The sequence below is a fragment of the Hyperolius riggenbachi genome, chromosome 4 (assembly GCF_040937935.1).
Source record: "Hyperolius riggenbachi isolate aHypRig1 chromosome 4, aHypRig1.pri, whole genome shotgun sequence".
Taxonomy (NCBI): Eukaryota; Metazoa; Chordata; class Amphibia; order Anura; family Hyperoliidae; genus Hyperolius; species Hyperolius riggenbachi.
The window spans coordinates 263,668,456-263,684,263 of NC_090649.1; the positions used below are offsets into that span (position 1 = coordinate 263,668,456).

A 15,808-nucleotide genomic window follows, 5' to 3' on the forward strand; every position below is an offset into this window, starting at 1 on the left:
GCAGCAGCAGGAGGAATGGAAGGAATGGAGGAGTAGTGTGAGTGTGGCAGCAGGTAGGTAGGCAGCGTGACATAATAGCCCTGGTACCTAGCGGTGATACCAGGGCTGTAAATAAACACAGCAGGAGGTCCCAGACAGCGGTCGTGCAGCCCACATCGTGTCCAATACACAGCTGGGACAACACAGTTTTCAACCCGGGCACCTCAGAAAAATTAAACCTTTTTTTTTTTAATGGTTTATTTTTTTTAATTTTTTTTACAGCAAATTACACATATAGCTATTGTTGGACGTAATAGCTGGTGGCAGAGTGGCAGCAGAAGGTAAATCTGTGTACCCTGGCAGTGGGAAACACAGCAGACAGACAGCAGCAGCAGCAGGAGGAATGGAGGAGTAGTGTTAGTGTGGCAGCAGGTAGGTAGGCAGCGTGACATAATAGCCCTGGTACCTAGCGGTGATACCAGGGCTGTAAATAAACACAGCAGGAGGTCCCAGACAGCGGTCGTGCAGCCCACATCGTGTCCAATACACAGCTGGGACAACACAGTTTTCAACCCGGACAACCAATTACACAGATATAGCTATTTTTTGACGTAATAGCTGGTGGCAGAGTGGCAGCAGAAGGTAAATCTGTGTACCCTGACAGTGGGAAACACAGATAGACAGCAGAAGGGCAGTACACAGCAGCCCACTGTAGGTGGAAAATGTGTGACTACAGGCGACGTAATAGTCAAACTGAACCAGGCTGGCTTAGTAGTGAGCAGGAGCCAGGAGGTGGTAAAGAGTGGTAAGGCATATTAACGATGGTTCCGGCAGCCAGTTCATGTCCCCCTCTCGCCGACAACAGGGGCCAGGAACTCGCCTTCCACCCACGCCTGGTTCATCTTGAGAAACGTCAGTCTGTCCACAGACTTGTGAGACAGACGTGAGCGTTTCTCGGTGACCACGCCACCAGCTGCACTGAAGCAGCGCTCGGACAGCACGCTGGAAGGGGGACAGGACAGCACTTCCAGGGCGTACTGCGCCAGCTCGCTCCAGATCTCCAGGCGCTTGACCCAATACTCCATGGGATCAACAGGGGCATCGCTGTCAAGCCCGCTGTAGGACCCCATGTAGTCAGCCACCATGCGGGTCAGGCGCTGGCTGTGACCGGAGGAGGATGCTGCTGCATGCACCTCCTCTCTAGTCACTGCTGGAGCCTCTACAGTCCTGTAGAGCTCGTTGCTGAGAGACAGCAGGTCTGTGGGGCGCTTGCTGCTGGATGCAGGCACCTGCTGCTGCCTCTGTGGTGCCTGGACAGTGGGGGTGGAAGGCTGGGGGAAGGCTTCCTCCAAGCGCTCAACAAGGGCCTGCTGCAAGCTCCTTATTTGTTGCGCTGGGTCTCCTCCTGCAGGAGGCAGGAACTGGCTCAACTTCCCCTTGAGGCGCGGGTCCAACATCATGCTGATCCAGATGTCCTCCCTCTGCTTCATCTGGATCACCCTGGGGTCCTTGCGCAGGCACGTCAGCATGTGCGCTGCCATTGGGAAGAGACGGGCCACGTGTGCTGGCACATAGACGGCAGTGCTGTCCTCATCCTCCTCCTCTGCCGCCTCATCCTCTCTCCACCCCAGCACCAACTCAGCTGCACTGTGCTGATCCCCCTCATCAGCAGCAAGGTCAGGGACCTCCACCAAGTCCTCCTCCCCCTCCCCCTCAGAGGTGGACTGTGCAGCTGCATGCCGCTCCTGCTGGGCCAAGGCTGCCGCTCCCTGTTCCAGCAAAGCATCGAGGGCCCTGTTCAGCAGACAAACCAGGGGCACCCACTCGCACACCATAGCATGGTCCCTGCTCACCATGTTGGTGGCCTGCAGAAAGGGAGCCAGCACTAAGCACACCTGCTGCATGTGCCCCCAGTCGTCATCGGGGACGATGGACGGGATGTTGCTGGTCTTGTCCCTTTTCTGAGCAGCGGACACAGTGGCCAGGGCAAGGTACTGGTTGACAGCGTGCTTCTGTTCAACCAGACGCTCCAACATCGCCAGGGTGGAGTTCCAGCGAGTTGGAACATCAAGGATCAGCCGATGGCGTGGCAGCTCCAGCTCCTTTTGCACGTCTTCCAGGCTCGCAGAGGCTGCAGGCGAGCGTCGGAAGTGTCGCACAACATTCCTTGCCATTTCCAGCAGTTCGCCCATCCCCTGGTAGGTGCGCAAGAACTTCTGCACCACCAGGTTCAGCACGTGGGCAAGACAGGGGATGTGGGTCAGGTTTCCCCTGTCGATTGTGGTAACCAGATTGGCCCCATTGTCGGCCACCACCTCTCTGACTCTGAGGCCTCTGGGGGTCAGCCAAATCCTCTCCTGCTCCTGGAGTTTGGCCAACACATGGGTTGCCGTCAGTTTGGTCTTCCCAAGGCTGACCAACTGCAGCAGCGCTTGGCAGTGGCGTGGCTTCACGCTGCTGCTGAGGCGGGGGGTTTGGCCAGGTGTGCCGGAGGATGGCAGAGGATCGGAGGAACCTGCTGCAGTTCCCCTGACCCTGCGGGGTGGCACCACCCACTGTGTTGCTGCTGCTGTGCCCGCTGCTGCTCTCCCATCCTCACCCCCTTCCACCAAGCTGACCCAGTGGACAGTGAAGGACAGGTAGCGGCCTGTCCCGAAGCGGCTGCTCCAGGAGTCCATGGTGACGTGGACCCTTTCACCAACCGCGTGCTCCAGCCCTCGCTCCACATTGGCCATGACAAAGCGGTGCAGTGCAGGCATGACCTGGCGGGCAAAGAAGTGTCTGCTGGGGAGCTGCCAGTCTGGGGCTGCACAAGCAAGCAGCGCACGCATGTCGCTCCCCTCCTGCACGAGCGTGTACGGCAGAAGTTTGGAGCACATGGCCCGTGCCAGCAAGCCGTTCAGCTGCCGCACGCGACGGCTGCTGGGAGGCAGAGCCCTAACCACCCCCTGGAAGGACTCGCTCAAAAGGCTCTGGCGTTGCCTTTTGCTAGCACGGGAATCAGCGGAGACAGCAGAGGAGGCCACTGAGGACTGGCTGCCAGAACAGGCCTCAGTGTCGGCGGCAGGAGTTGCAGAGAGGGGGAGGAGCAGTGCGTTTCCGCACTCCTGCTGGTGGTGCTGGAGGAGCAGGAGGGCGGGTGGCTGCTGTTGCTGCTGCTGCTGCTGAAGGCTGTGCAGTGATGGGTGTGGTGCCACTGCCAGCACCAGATGCCTTCAGCCTCTGGAACTCCTCATGCTGGTGGTAATGTTTAGCAGCAAGATGGTTGATCAGAGAGCTGGTGCTGAACTTTAAGGGGTCTGCACCTCTGCTCAACTTCCGCTGACAGTGGTTGCAAGTGGCGTACTTGCTGTCAACTGTGGGCATGGTGAAAAATTGCCAGATTGGTGACAAGAAAACCCCCCTACGGCCTGGAGCCGCTGCTGCCTGTCTCCCTGTGGTGGTTGGGGGGGGGGGGGGGGGGGCTTGGGTGCGGCTGGTGGTGGTACTGGCAGATGCTGCTGCAGCTGCTGCTGAGCCTGAGACACCAGCAGGCTGTGGGACCTGCCTACTGCTGCCAATGCTTGCAATGATGCGCCTCCTTGCAAGGCCCACAAGCGCATCCTCCTCCTTCTCCTCAGAGCTGCTGATGATGACATCCCGAGGTGCTGGTGGTGGCGGCACCCAGTCTTTGTCTGTCACCCCGTCATCATCATCATCATCATCCTCCCCCTCCTGAAACATGTCCTGCTGGGATGATGACCCCCCAAACTCCTCTCCTGATGCATGGATGGGCTGCTTGACTGTCGCCACAGTCTTGCTGTCCAATCCCTCCTCCCCCAAAGTGCCCATCAGCATCTCCTCCTCAAAATCGCCAACAACAGCAGACAATTGACTCATGATGCTTTGGGTCAAAAGACTGCTGAATGACAGATCGCCAACTGACGGTGAACTGGCCTCCTCCCCAGGCCCTGCTGGGCGGCTGCTGCGAACAGGGGTGGTGGTGGTGGTGAGGGTGGAGGCCTCGGATGCAGAGCTGATGGCGGGCTGCTCATCCTCCGTCATCAGTTGCACCACAGTGGCTGCATCCTTTTCCTCAATGGGACGTTTCCGACCTGGCTGGAGGAAAATAGGAGCAGGTACTACATGCTGCTGCTGCTGCTGTGTCTCTGCAGCGTGAGTTGCAGATGCTCCTGCTGTGCGGCGCCCAAGGCGTCCACGGCCAGTGGCTATAGGCAGAATGTTAGCCACTGACGCAGCTGCTGCTGCTGCGGAACTGTGCATGGTGGCGCGGCCGCGGCTTGCCACAATGCTGCTCCCTCTCCTCCTGATTCCCTTGCTGCCCTTCCCCTTGCCCAAACCGCGCTGGCTGCCATTTCCAGACATCTTAGATGTTTTGGGCGTAAACAAAAAAGTTTTTTAAAAGGACGGGTGAAAAAGTGGGGTACTTTAATGGAGTGGGTTAGTGGGTGAGGTGACACTAATCACTAAGTGATTAGATCGCTAAGTGATTACTAGTACAGTACAAATACAAAATACAATAATTCAGTAATCAGTAAGTGTGAACAGTGAACAGTGAGTGTGAATACAATAATCAGTAGTAATCAGATTCAGTAGAAGGAAATAGAGTGTGTACACTACAGACAGTGCACGCACACACACGCAGGAGCTATGAACAGTAACAGTGAGTGTCCCTAGTACAGTAGTATAACTACAAAATACAAGAATCACTCAGTAAGTAAAGGACAAGACAGGGTAGAATACACAGCAGAAACACTGGTATAGATGAGAAATAAACTAACAGAGGACAGGAGGACAGCTGCCCACACAGGCAAGGCCCTGAGGCCTAAAGCTATGTAAGCTTGCCTGCAGAAGCAGCTGTCTCTATGTAACACACAAGCTACTAACTAAAATACAATCTCTATCTAGCTAACAACAATATAGGTGTATATAGCAGGTGTATGTGAGCAAAAACGCTAGGTAATTGACCACTATAGAGCACTTGCTAAGCCAAAGCACAAAGGAACAGATCTCTCTCTGTACAAGTCAGGCAAGGACGGAAAAACCGAACATGGCGGCCGCTATTTATAGGGTAGGGGCTGGCCAGGGTCCCCCTCTTTGATTGGCTGCCGTCAGAGGGCCTGGGAGCCTTCTGATTGGCTCTAAGGACATCAATCTGGGCTATGACGCTATTCGAGCTCGGTATTCGAGCTCGAATAGCGCTGTTTGCTCGAATAGTGAGTGGGCTATTCGAGTTCACTCGAATAGCCCGTTCGAATAGCTGAAAAAGAGCTCGAATATTAGAGCTACTCGAATATTCGAGCTCTGCTGAACATCACTGCTTGGACATGCTATTCGGATGTGATGATGTTGTTGGTGAGGAAGTAGTAGTTTACTGCACACACTTACTGGAGGCGGGGTCCAATGAGTTTTTCACTGAAGGGCCCTGCTGGTTTGTTGCTGTAATCTAATATAAACCTCGGACATGTTTCAATATTGATTCTGGGACATTAAAGAGACTCTGTAACATCAGAAACTTCCCCTGGGGGGTACTCACCTCGGGTGGGGGAAGCCTCCGGAACCTAATGAGGCTTCCCACACCGTCCTCTGTCCCACGGAGGTCTTGCTGCAGCCCTCCGAACAGCCGGCGACAGACCCGACTGTCAAATCAATATTTACCTTTGCAGGCTCCAGCGGGGGCGCTGTGGCTGCTTTCGGCTCGGAAATAGACGGAAATACCCGATCTCCGTCGGGTCCACTCTACTGCGCAGGCGCCAGAGACTTGCGCCTGCGCAGTAGAGCAGACCCGACGGCGATCAGGTATTTACGCCTACTTCAGAGCCGACAGCCACCAGAGCGCCTGCGCAGGAGCCGGGAAGGTAAATATTTACGTCGTCGCTGTACGGAGGGCTGCAGCGAGACCCCTGAGGGACCGAGGACGACGTGGGAAGCCTCATTAGGATCCGGAGGCCTCCCCCACCCGAGATGAGTACCCCCCAGGGGACGTTTTGACGTTACAGATCCTCTTTAAGGGGATATGCAGCATATTTGTGCAGGGCAGGCTATCCGGTCTTTTCAATTTTGCACACAACTCACTATGTGCTGTCTGCAATCATCTCTGACATTTCCTGCACTGAATAAATGTATGAAAGTTCCTGTGGTCTTTGTGCCCAAGGAATATCTAGGATGGGAAGAAGGAGAGACCAGGAGCCAAATGGTGCAGCATCATTATGGTAGAGTGTAGCGGTAGTAGAAGAAAATAATATATACTCACAAAGGTGGGTTGATCAAACTTGCAACCACTGTTAGAGAGCCTACGGGAAATTGTCCTTTCCTGTTTGGTTCTTCAGGTTTGTTCACAGGAACTGGATGGTTGCTCTATACTTTAGGCCATGCTAACCAAAATGGTGGAAAAATGTCAACAATCTCAAGGTTAAAAGTCCATCTCCAGAGATCTAGATTTTTCTTTGTCCACAGTGCGGAACATTATCAAGAAGTTTGCAACCCATGGCACTGTAGCTAACCTCCCTGGTCATGAACGGAAGAGAAAAATTGATGAAAGGTTGCAATGCAGAATAGGTTGGATGGTGGATAAGTAGCCCCAAACAAGTTCCAAAGAAATTGAAGCTGTCCTGAAGGCTCAAGGAGCATCAGTGTCAGCGCTAACTATCCGTCAACATTTAAATGAAATGAAATCCTATGACAGGAGACCCAGGTGAACTCCACTGCTGACACAGAGACACAAAAGCAAGACTACAGTTTGCCAAAATGTACTTGAGTAAGCCAAAATCCTTCTGTGAAAACGTCTTGTGGACAGATGAGACCAAAATAGAGCTTTTTGGTGACTATACCTAGTGCCTATTATTAGAACTTTTTTCAACGTTCACCTAAATCATTTTGGATCTTTGAGAGAACTGCTGAGAGGTTAGTATACTAGCAGTCATGTGAGTGGAGACTTAAAGGACAACTGAAGTGAGAAGAATATGGAAGTAATATAAATATTACTGGTTGAAAAGATTGCAGTCCATAAGGGGCAGGATGTAGACAGTGTCTGGGCTGTATAACACTGTAAATTATTTGTTTAAAAAAGGCTTAAACATGTCATACATGAATTGTTTTTTCCAATTTTCAGAGTGATCACATCTGCCAGAAATCTAGAACACAACAAGCTGCATATATCATAATTTCAATAGTTTTGTAGCAAAAATAAATCAAAATGATGATTGGACTGGATGGAAAATGTTGGTCAATCAGATGTGGATGGGGAGCAGCGGTAGACCCATAGTGTTGCATGGTGTAGAACAGTGCAATGCTGCAGTGTGATAGACTTTCACTAGATTTCATGGTAAAACTCTATGGAGAATCAATCTACTGTAAAAAGACATTACGCTGTTTTTATAGTAATTTGGGCTCCGTTTTTTGACGGCAACCAAATTACTGTCCGAGCGTCCCTATAGCTGCAATTCACATTACGGCCTATGGCGGCGCATGGTGCACCCAAATTTTCTGAGCCCTTTTTGCCTGTCTTGTCTACAGGGATCTAAAAACAGCAACAGCAAAAAATGTCCCCCCTTTAAGATCTTAGCTCATCCTGACACTTATTGTGTGGTCACTGATGAGATAAAAATTGTGATGTGATTATATTTTAATAGTTTGTTAATCTGTACATTAGTGGTGACGTGTTTCTCAGTATACAGTGGAGTGTTTTCGATATCCAGTGGTATGAAAGAGAAACTTCTTAAAACGTTTCTGGCCATTGAGTTTTTTTTAAATTAATCATTACAGACATTCCAATTGTAAGCCTCAATAAAGCAGATATTGAACATTAATGTGAATGAAATGTAGAACATTTTGTACATAACTGAGATATCTGCTTTGGTGGAGTTGGACATTGAGGTTTTGCTATGTTCAGCATTTTACAATGTGCTGTTGAACACTTGTGGCATTTCAAGACAGGATTCCATGACATTTGGGAAGTGTACATCTCTGTGCTCAGTTCCTTACGTGCAAGTCATAGTCAAAGACATATTTCAAGGTCAATGCCCTGCTTCAGTGCTTTGCATGCCTATGGCTAAGTGTTTATCTATGGGCTTTTCAGCCACAGACATTCTCACTGAGCTCATTTGGTGGAGCATAACAACAATAATTCAATGTAAAATAGCTATTCTTAATCATCAGTTTTATAAATGTACTTAATGTGTAACAGTGGCATTTAAAGGGGCACTATGGCGAAAAATTGTAATATTTAAAATATATACAAACATAAACAAATAAGTTGTTTTTTTCCAGAGTAAAATGAGCCATAAATTACTTTTCTCCTTTGTTGCTATCACTTACAGTAGGTAGGAGAAATCTGACAGAAGTGACAGGTTTTCGACTAGTCCATCTCTTCATAGGGTACTCTCAGCAAGGCTTTTATTCGTTATAAAGATATTCCCTAAAAAGGGTTTAAACAATGATGCTGGCCAGCTTCCCTGCTCACTACACAGTTTTTTATCAGTTAGACAGAGCAACTGCCATTCACTAAGTGCTTTTGAAAATAAATAAATCCCTGACAATCCCCCATGAAGAGATGGACTAGTCCAAAACCTGTCGCTTCTGTCAGATTTCTACTACCTACTGTAAGTGACAGCAACATAGAAGAGAAGTAATTTATGGCTCATTTTACTCTGGAAAAAACATACTTCTTATTTGTATATGTTTGCACATATTTAAAATTTTACAATTTTTCACCATAGTGCCCCTTTAAATGTAGACCACAGTTTTGAAAGGGAAGATTGCAGCAATGCAAAAAAATGTTTTACATGTCTTAAGGTGGGTACACACATCAGATAAAAGTCTTTGGAAAATGTAAGATCACAGACCAATTTTACCCCCTTCCATTTAGTATGAGAGCATCCCTACACAGTCTATTCTATTGAGCTGAACTCCCTATCAGATAAAAATCTTTGCAAGATGCTGCACACACAGATGTTGTACACATTCAACAGATCAGTATCTGCAAAAGATCAGTTCCTGCAAAAGATCCATTCCTGCAAAATGCATTCAAAGTCTATGATATCTACAGATCTCATGCACACCGTGTTTAAGAGACATATATCTGCAGATCAGACAATCATCTGCAGATCTGAAAATCCATCCTGGTGGATCTGATCTGCAGATGAATGTCCATTAAGGTGTGTACACACATCAGATAAAGTCTTTGGAAAATGAAAGAGCACAGACCAATTTTACCCTCTTCCATGTAGTATGAGAGCCATACCTACACAGTCTATTCTATGGAGCTGAACTTCCCATCAGATAAAAATCTTTGCAAGATGCTGTACACAAAGATGCTGTACACATTCAAAAGATCAGTATCTGCAAAAGATCTATTCCTGCAAAAGATCAGTTCCTGCAAAATGCATTCATGGTCTATGATATCTGCAGATCATACACACCTTGTTTAACAGACATTCATCTGCAAATCAGATCCACCAGGATGGATCTTCAGATCTGCAGATAATTGTCAGATCTGCAGATGGTTGTCTGTTAAACAAGGTGTGTATGAGGATCTGCAGATATCATAGACTATGAATGCAATTTACAGGAACGGATCTTTTGCAGGAACTGACCTTTTGCAGATACTGATCTTTTGCATGTGTACAGCATCTTTGCAAAGATTTGTGTCTGATGGGGAGTTCAGCTCAATAGAATAGACTGTGTAGGTATGGCTCTCATACTACATGGAGGGGAGGTAAAATTGGTCTGTGATCTTTCATTTTCCAAAGACTTTTATCTGATGTGTGTACCCACCTTTAGTAGTAGCAATAGTAGCTAATTGTAATATATAGTATTCTACTGGCCACAAATAGCAGAAGAGAAGAAAATAAAAGTTATCGTAGATAATACCTGTGGTTGGCCTACAAAATATATTTTCAAGTATAGAACTATCTGAGTTAAACTGTGTAGCATTGTGTAATAACACATGGACTCTATTTCATACAACCATATGAGCATATTCATATATCTAGATTGTTCCAAGCTATATAACTTTGCATCAGATTTGCATCAACTCAGAATTCATAGTATTTCATTGATTACAGTTATTCACTCTTTATAAAAGTGTCAACTTTTATCAGGGCTCTTGCACACAGGTGGTTTCTGATTGTCGACCACTGAGCACCTAATGGCTTCAGTGTAATGTAGCCAAATTGCAGCATTAGTAAATCTGTGTGTCAACATTTGATTCTCAGTGTGGGAACATGACAGCAAAGGACGGCCACATGACATATCTGAGTGCAGCTGCAAACACACTCAGATGTTCTTCCATGAGACAAATTCCTCCAAACTGCTTGCACAGGATTCTTCCCAGAGCCCAGCAAGTGCACTGGAGCAGATGACAGGTGGGTGGCTGCCTGTGTGAAATGGGCCACAGTATGCCACAAATGATTTCCCCACTTTTTTTGTGAACTGTTGTCTTTGCATTTTCTATACATGTGACAATCAGAACAATTCAAACCAACCAAATGCAGTCCTGGCAGTAAACAAAGTAAGAGGCTAATACACAAAAGGGCAATATTTTGACCTTATGGGCAATTTTATCAATGTAATAATGAAAAATGAAATTTTTTACACACAAAAAAAACAAACAAACATCCATAACTTGTGCTCATAAACTAATTTCCCCCAGTACACTACAGGCTCCATTAAAAAAAACCCTGTATTCTTAAATGTACAAGTTCCCAGCCTTAGTAACAAGGATTGTGCATTAAGGGCTCTTTCACACCAGGACGTTACAGGCGCACGTTAGTGCAGCCTGTAACGCAGCCCACCGTACAGCACTACACAGTCAATGAGGCTGTTCACACTGCCCACGTTGCGTTACACAGTAACGCTGCACGTTCGGGCAAAGTGCAGCGTACTGTACGTTCTGAGCGGCTTAAGCCGTGTTAGACTGTTTGCACATGCTCAGTGGGGGACGAGAGGAGGCGGAGAGATGCCGCTACAGTAGCCGCGCACATGGCTACTTAATATGCACTGCACTGGCGGCTGCTGATTGGCCGGCGGGACCACGTGATGCGGAGTGTCTCACTCCGCATCACGAGGTCCTGCCGGCCAATCAGCGCACTCCGGTAGACCTTATGCGGATAGAGCCGCCTAACGCGGCTCACTCTAACGTCCTCTCCCGCACCACCATACGTTGAGTTAGGTGCACGTTATGCGACCTTAACGTAGCACCTAACGCAACGTCTTAGTGTGTAAGTAGCCTAAAGGAACTTGTCTATAAAATGTAAGCATTTACTGTGATGTGATACAATGCAATGCACTATGTGTGAATGGGGCCCCCACAGGACTTTCAATAGTGGTTTACTGGGCTTTGTATTACTAACATGTGACATTTATCAAAAACTTGTTTACAAAGTTTTACCTCATGCAGTTTATGGTTTAGGATTTCTGTAAGGGTAAAAGTGGAACTGAAATGAAAACTCTTTTTTTTGTACATTTTATGAATATGGATTTCCATTTTCTATTCCTGCCTTTGTTCAGGCTGGTGCACACCAAGAGTGCTTCTGAGCGCTTTTCAGATCGCCAGCGCTTTGAAAAGCGCTTGGCTACTGAAACCCTATGAGGGTGTTCCCACAGCAGCATTGTGATTTTTCTAAAGGACTATTGCAGTGAAAGTAAGTTTTGTAGGAGAGTGGGAACTAGGTCTTGGAACTTTTCATTTTCTTGTTGCCCAGTAGATTGGTACTACCTCAAAAGTAAGTGAAGCCAAATTCACACTTTATCTTAAAGGACACTCGAACTAAGATGGATATGGAACCTGCAATATTTATTACCTTTTGATTAGTACTAGTTGCCTGGCAGTCCTGCTAATTTCTTTGGCTGCAGTAGTGCCAGAATCACACACCAGGTTGCTAATCCAGTCACATTTCAGTCAGAAACACCTGATCTGCATGCTTTTTCGGGGGCTGTGGCTAAAAGTATTAGGGGCAGGGGGATCAGCAGGATAGCCAGGCAACCAGGGGAGTAATTAGAAATCACTGGGTCCCCTGCGAAACTTTGCATGGGATCCCCTTCCCCAGCTTTCTGCACAGGTAAACTGAGAACCAATGTTGTTCAATTGGCTAGTGTACACTTTAATATGTTTTCCCCATGCAGAGAAAAACAGGCAGCAGTAAAGCATTTTCTCTATCAATTACATTAGCTTCTGTGATAAAACGTGCATGTTTTCACACATACAGACACATGTGGTGTACAGAAAACACATACAGAAAACCAACAGACATGTATGCTCCCAGCCTCAGCTTATTACACTCACTCTGTCCACCTCTGATGGAGTAAAACTGGCTCTGCAGACTTCTCCATTATCATTACAGTACAGAGCACTTAGGGAGGGGGTGAAGAGGCTGGGGGCTGGTCACTGTACAAAAGAGCCTGCTGCATACGGAATACAAAACTTTGTATGATTCATTATCAGTGTCTGAGCAGATGCAGTCATTAGAACAATTGTGCAGAGAATAGAAAGCTTTTTCTCTCTGTGCCCAGACTCCTCAAGCATCACTACAGTACACAGCACTTGGGGAGGAGTAGAGAGGCTGAGGGTAGAACAGCTCTGTACACAAAAACTTGCTCAAAAGTGAATAGGGACTGTCTAAAAATCTTTGTCTGCAAAACTTTGTATGATTCCTTATCAGTGGCTGAGCAGATGCAGTCATTGGAACCATTGTGCAGAGAGCAGAAAGTTTTTTCTCTCAGTGCCCTTAGTTGTCAGTCTCTCAGGACAGGGAAAAGAAACTTCTTCCCCCACGGGGCCCCCTTTGGCTTCTGGGCCCCCCCTGCGGCTGCATGCCATGCAGGATCTATTGTTACGCCCCTGCAGGCAACTGTTATTGCTTAAAAGGAAATCAATATGTCAGTCTCCATATCCCTCTCAGTTCAGGTGTACTGCAACCTTGAGTTCCACTTTATTGGAGAACTACATGCAATCAAAATTTTCATTATAAGCTGTAAGACTGGAATCGATACACCTCAGTCACTAAACCGTGTAGCACTAAGCTGCAGAACTGAGCTCTCCATGCTCCTCAGGTTTTTCTTTTATTACCTGACTTCTGGAGCTTGAGAGAGGTTCTTCATGCAATGAAGTTTGCGTTGTGCTGCATTAGCACATGTGAACACACCACCCATACAATTGCATGGACATGTTTACACCTCTGTGTGGTAATGGATCACACTATCCTAATATGCAATTGCTTTTCTGGGTAACCTGTGTGAAAATGTGTGTAGAGTGCATGGATTGAGGAATATGAGTGGCATGGAAATGGACACAGCAATTTTTTATTTTTATGCTGTTAAAGTAATAAGTGCGTTTTGATGCATAAATTTGTGCGCTGCATTTTGCATGCCTTATATTACATTATTTAACACCATCCACATAGTGTATCTTAGCTAAAACCATAGCTGTGCCGTCTGAACATAGCACTGTTCTACCTATGAAATTAAACTGGCTATTATATTATTATGCAAGATGGCAACTTTCAGCACTAGCCGAAAATGACCAGAGGGGGAAGGGAAATTGTGATTTTTCATACATAAGTTTACCTTGGGCAAAAGGAAAGTAAAATAACTATATCTGGTGACAGCTAGGTTTTAAATAGTACGTTATGATAAACTGTATTTCTGCTTTAAGTGTAAATTTCAATTTTGTAGAGAAATAAAGGAATACTTTCAGTTAAGCTGTATATATTGCAAATATTAAGGGAACAATTGTTTCAGCTTTGTTTTATCTGCATACAAAATACAGCCATTTTCAGTTTCTACCAGAAACTGATAGAAAGATAGAGTTGACAAACTTTCCTGTCAGAATCCTTTGTAATCACATATTCAAAAAAGACAACTTCTACAGCACCTGTGTTTATAGCAATTCTGTACTTTCCCTGTAAAAACTCGACTACAAGAATTAGAATTAGTTGAACTAGACTAAATGTCAGAGGTAGAAAAAAATGAAAAGATTCCAATTCTCTGTGAAGTGCAGTAATTCACATTTACGTCAGTGGAAGTGCTGGAGATGCAAATAAATTGCAGCATAGAGAACTCCTACTCCTTTCAATCATAGGTCTCCTAGCTGATTTGCTTCTATTATTCTAATTGTCCATTAGAACACAGCACAAAAGTATAAAGTGAAGAAGAGGAACGTAATTTTAAAGCATGTCATATTCTAGTCACTGTAGCATTTATCATGCTCAGAAAACTCTGGCTTCTCTCAGGATTCTCCTAAGGAGTTTTGTTGAAGTCATACTGGATTGTCAGTCATACTTACAGTATAATACACAGTACACAACCAAACCAATTAAACAAGCTTCTACTTCATTTACAATTATAATTAAAAAAACAAAACAAAACTGAAAGTTAATGAAACCACCTACCCCTGCCTTATAAATATCATCCATGATAGCTGTGGTTGGGTCAGGAGATCAGCAGAGGTGAAGCAATGCAGCTTTGAATGACAATTGTAGGCTAAACATATATATAGGCCGGAGAGAGGCTCTTAAAGTGCCATTCAGTGTTACTCCTCCTAGACACAGCATCACACTCATATCATTTAACAGTTTCCATCCCATCCCCTTCAGAACACAAGACTAATATGTACTTCAGGCTCACCACACTATTTATTTATAAACTTGACTGAGGCAAAAGTGGAATAGATTTTTATTCCCTTTTCAGTCCTGCTAAGTGCTTAGGAAATAACATTATGAGAAATTAAACCATTAAATCAGGTATAATGGATTCTAGATTTGCAAAGTATTATCTGCTGTTTATTAATATGGTAAAATGAAATGCCTGCATTACGTAATGTAACTTAAAGGACTTTGACTACATTCATTGTAGTCTGTATTCACATGTGTTTATTGACTAGAAAAAGGAGAACCTATTTGCACAAATCATTATTGTTGTGTGTTCATATAGTGCTGACATCGTCTGTAGTTCTTTTTGGATTCTGTAGTTGTGTTGCTACACATATAGATTTACTTAATATAGATCACTGATTTGCTTTATATAGATAATTGTCCTCCAAAATGTCTGTGCTGATTTTACTTTCTGGCAACATTTGGTAGACTGACCATAAAGCTGTATTCACACTAATATACAATGGCCCTTATGTATATTTTTTTTCTCCTAGGTTTTCTCCTAGGTGATGTTTTTGCACCTTATCAATAAAATGTCTAATACAGTGGCTTGCAAAAGTATTCGCCCCCCCCTTGAAGTTTTCCCCATTTTGTAACATTACTGCCACAAACATCAATCAATTTTATTGGAATTTCACATGAAAGACCAACACAAAGTGGTATACACGTCAGAAGTAGAATGAAAATCATACATGATTCCAAACATTTTTTACAAATAAATAACAGCAAAGTGGGGTGTGCGTAATTATTCAGCCCCTTTTGGTCTGAGTGCAGTCAGTTGCCCATAGTCTGCACTATGCATGTTACAGGGCCAGAGTTAGGACACCTATGTTTACCTGGGTACTCTTGCGCAGTATAGGTGACTAAGCATAAGAATGCATTCTTCTGTGAACTAAGACCCCGGCTTTTAACTTAGCTGTAGGGATAACAGTTGTGCCTGGATGAGTGAATCTGTGAATGCATTTGTTTGAACATTTGCATGCAAGAGTGCGAAGGGTTAATAGATTTTTGCTGTTTTCTAGCCACACCCCCTTCAGCACCTGCCTTTCCTTAATAACTTATTTAATGTCCTAACTAGATGCGATGTGCCTGGATATATGTATTTTGTTCTTGTTACTGACCCCTGTGGCTAGGGTCTAATTCAGTGCACTCCCTACTTCCCCTGTATGTGTTTGTCAACA

At 45.7% G+C, this 15,808-nt stretch overlaps 1 protein-coding gene across 1 annotated transcript in view; it reads right to left on the minus strand.

Annotated features, from left to right (window-relative positions):
• Nucleotides 1-14,521, minus strand: part of LOC137570711 (troponin C, slow skeletal and cardiac muscles-like) — a 38,437-nt gene extending 23,916 nt beyond the window's left edge. Inside the window, exon 1 of the mRNA XM_068279419.1 lies at nucleotides 14,363-14,521. Coding sequence (XP_068135520.1) covers nucleotides 14,363-14,390 — 28 coding nt within the window. The 5' untranslated portion in view covers nucleotides 14,391-14,521. The remainder of the gene's footprint in view (nucleotides 1-14,362) is intronic.
• Nucleotides 14,522-15,808: the final 1,287 nt, after the last annotated feature.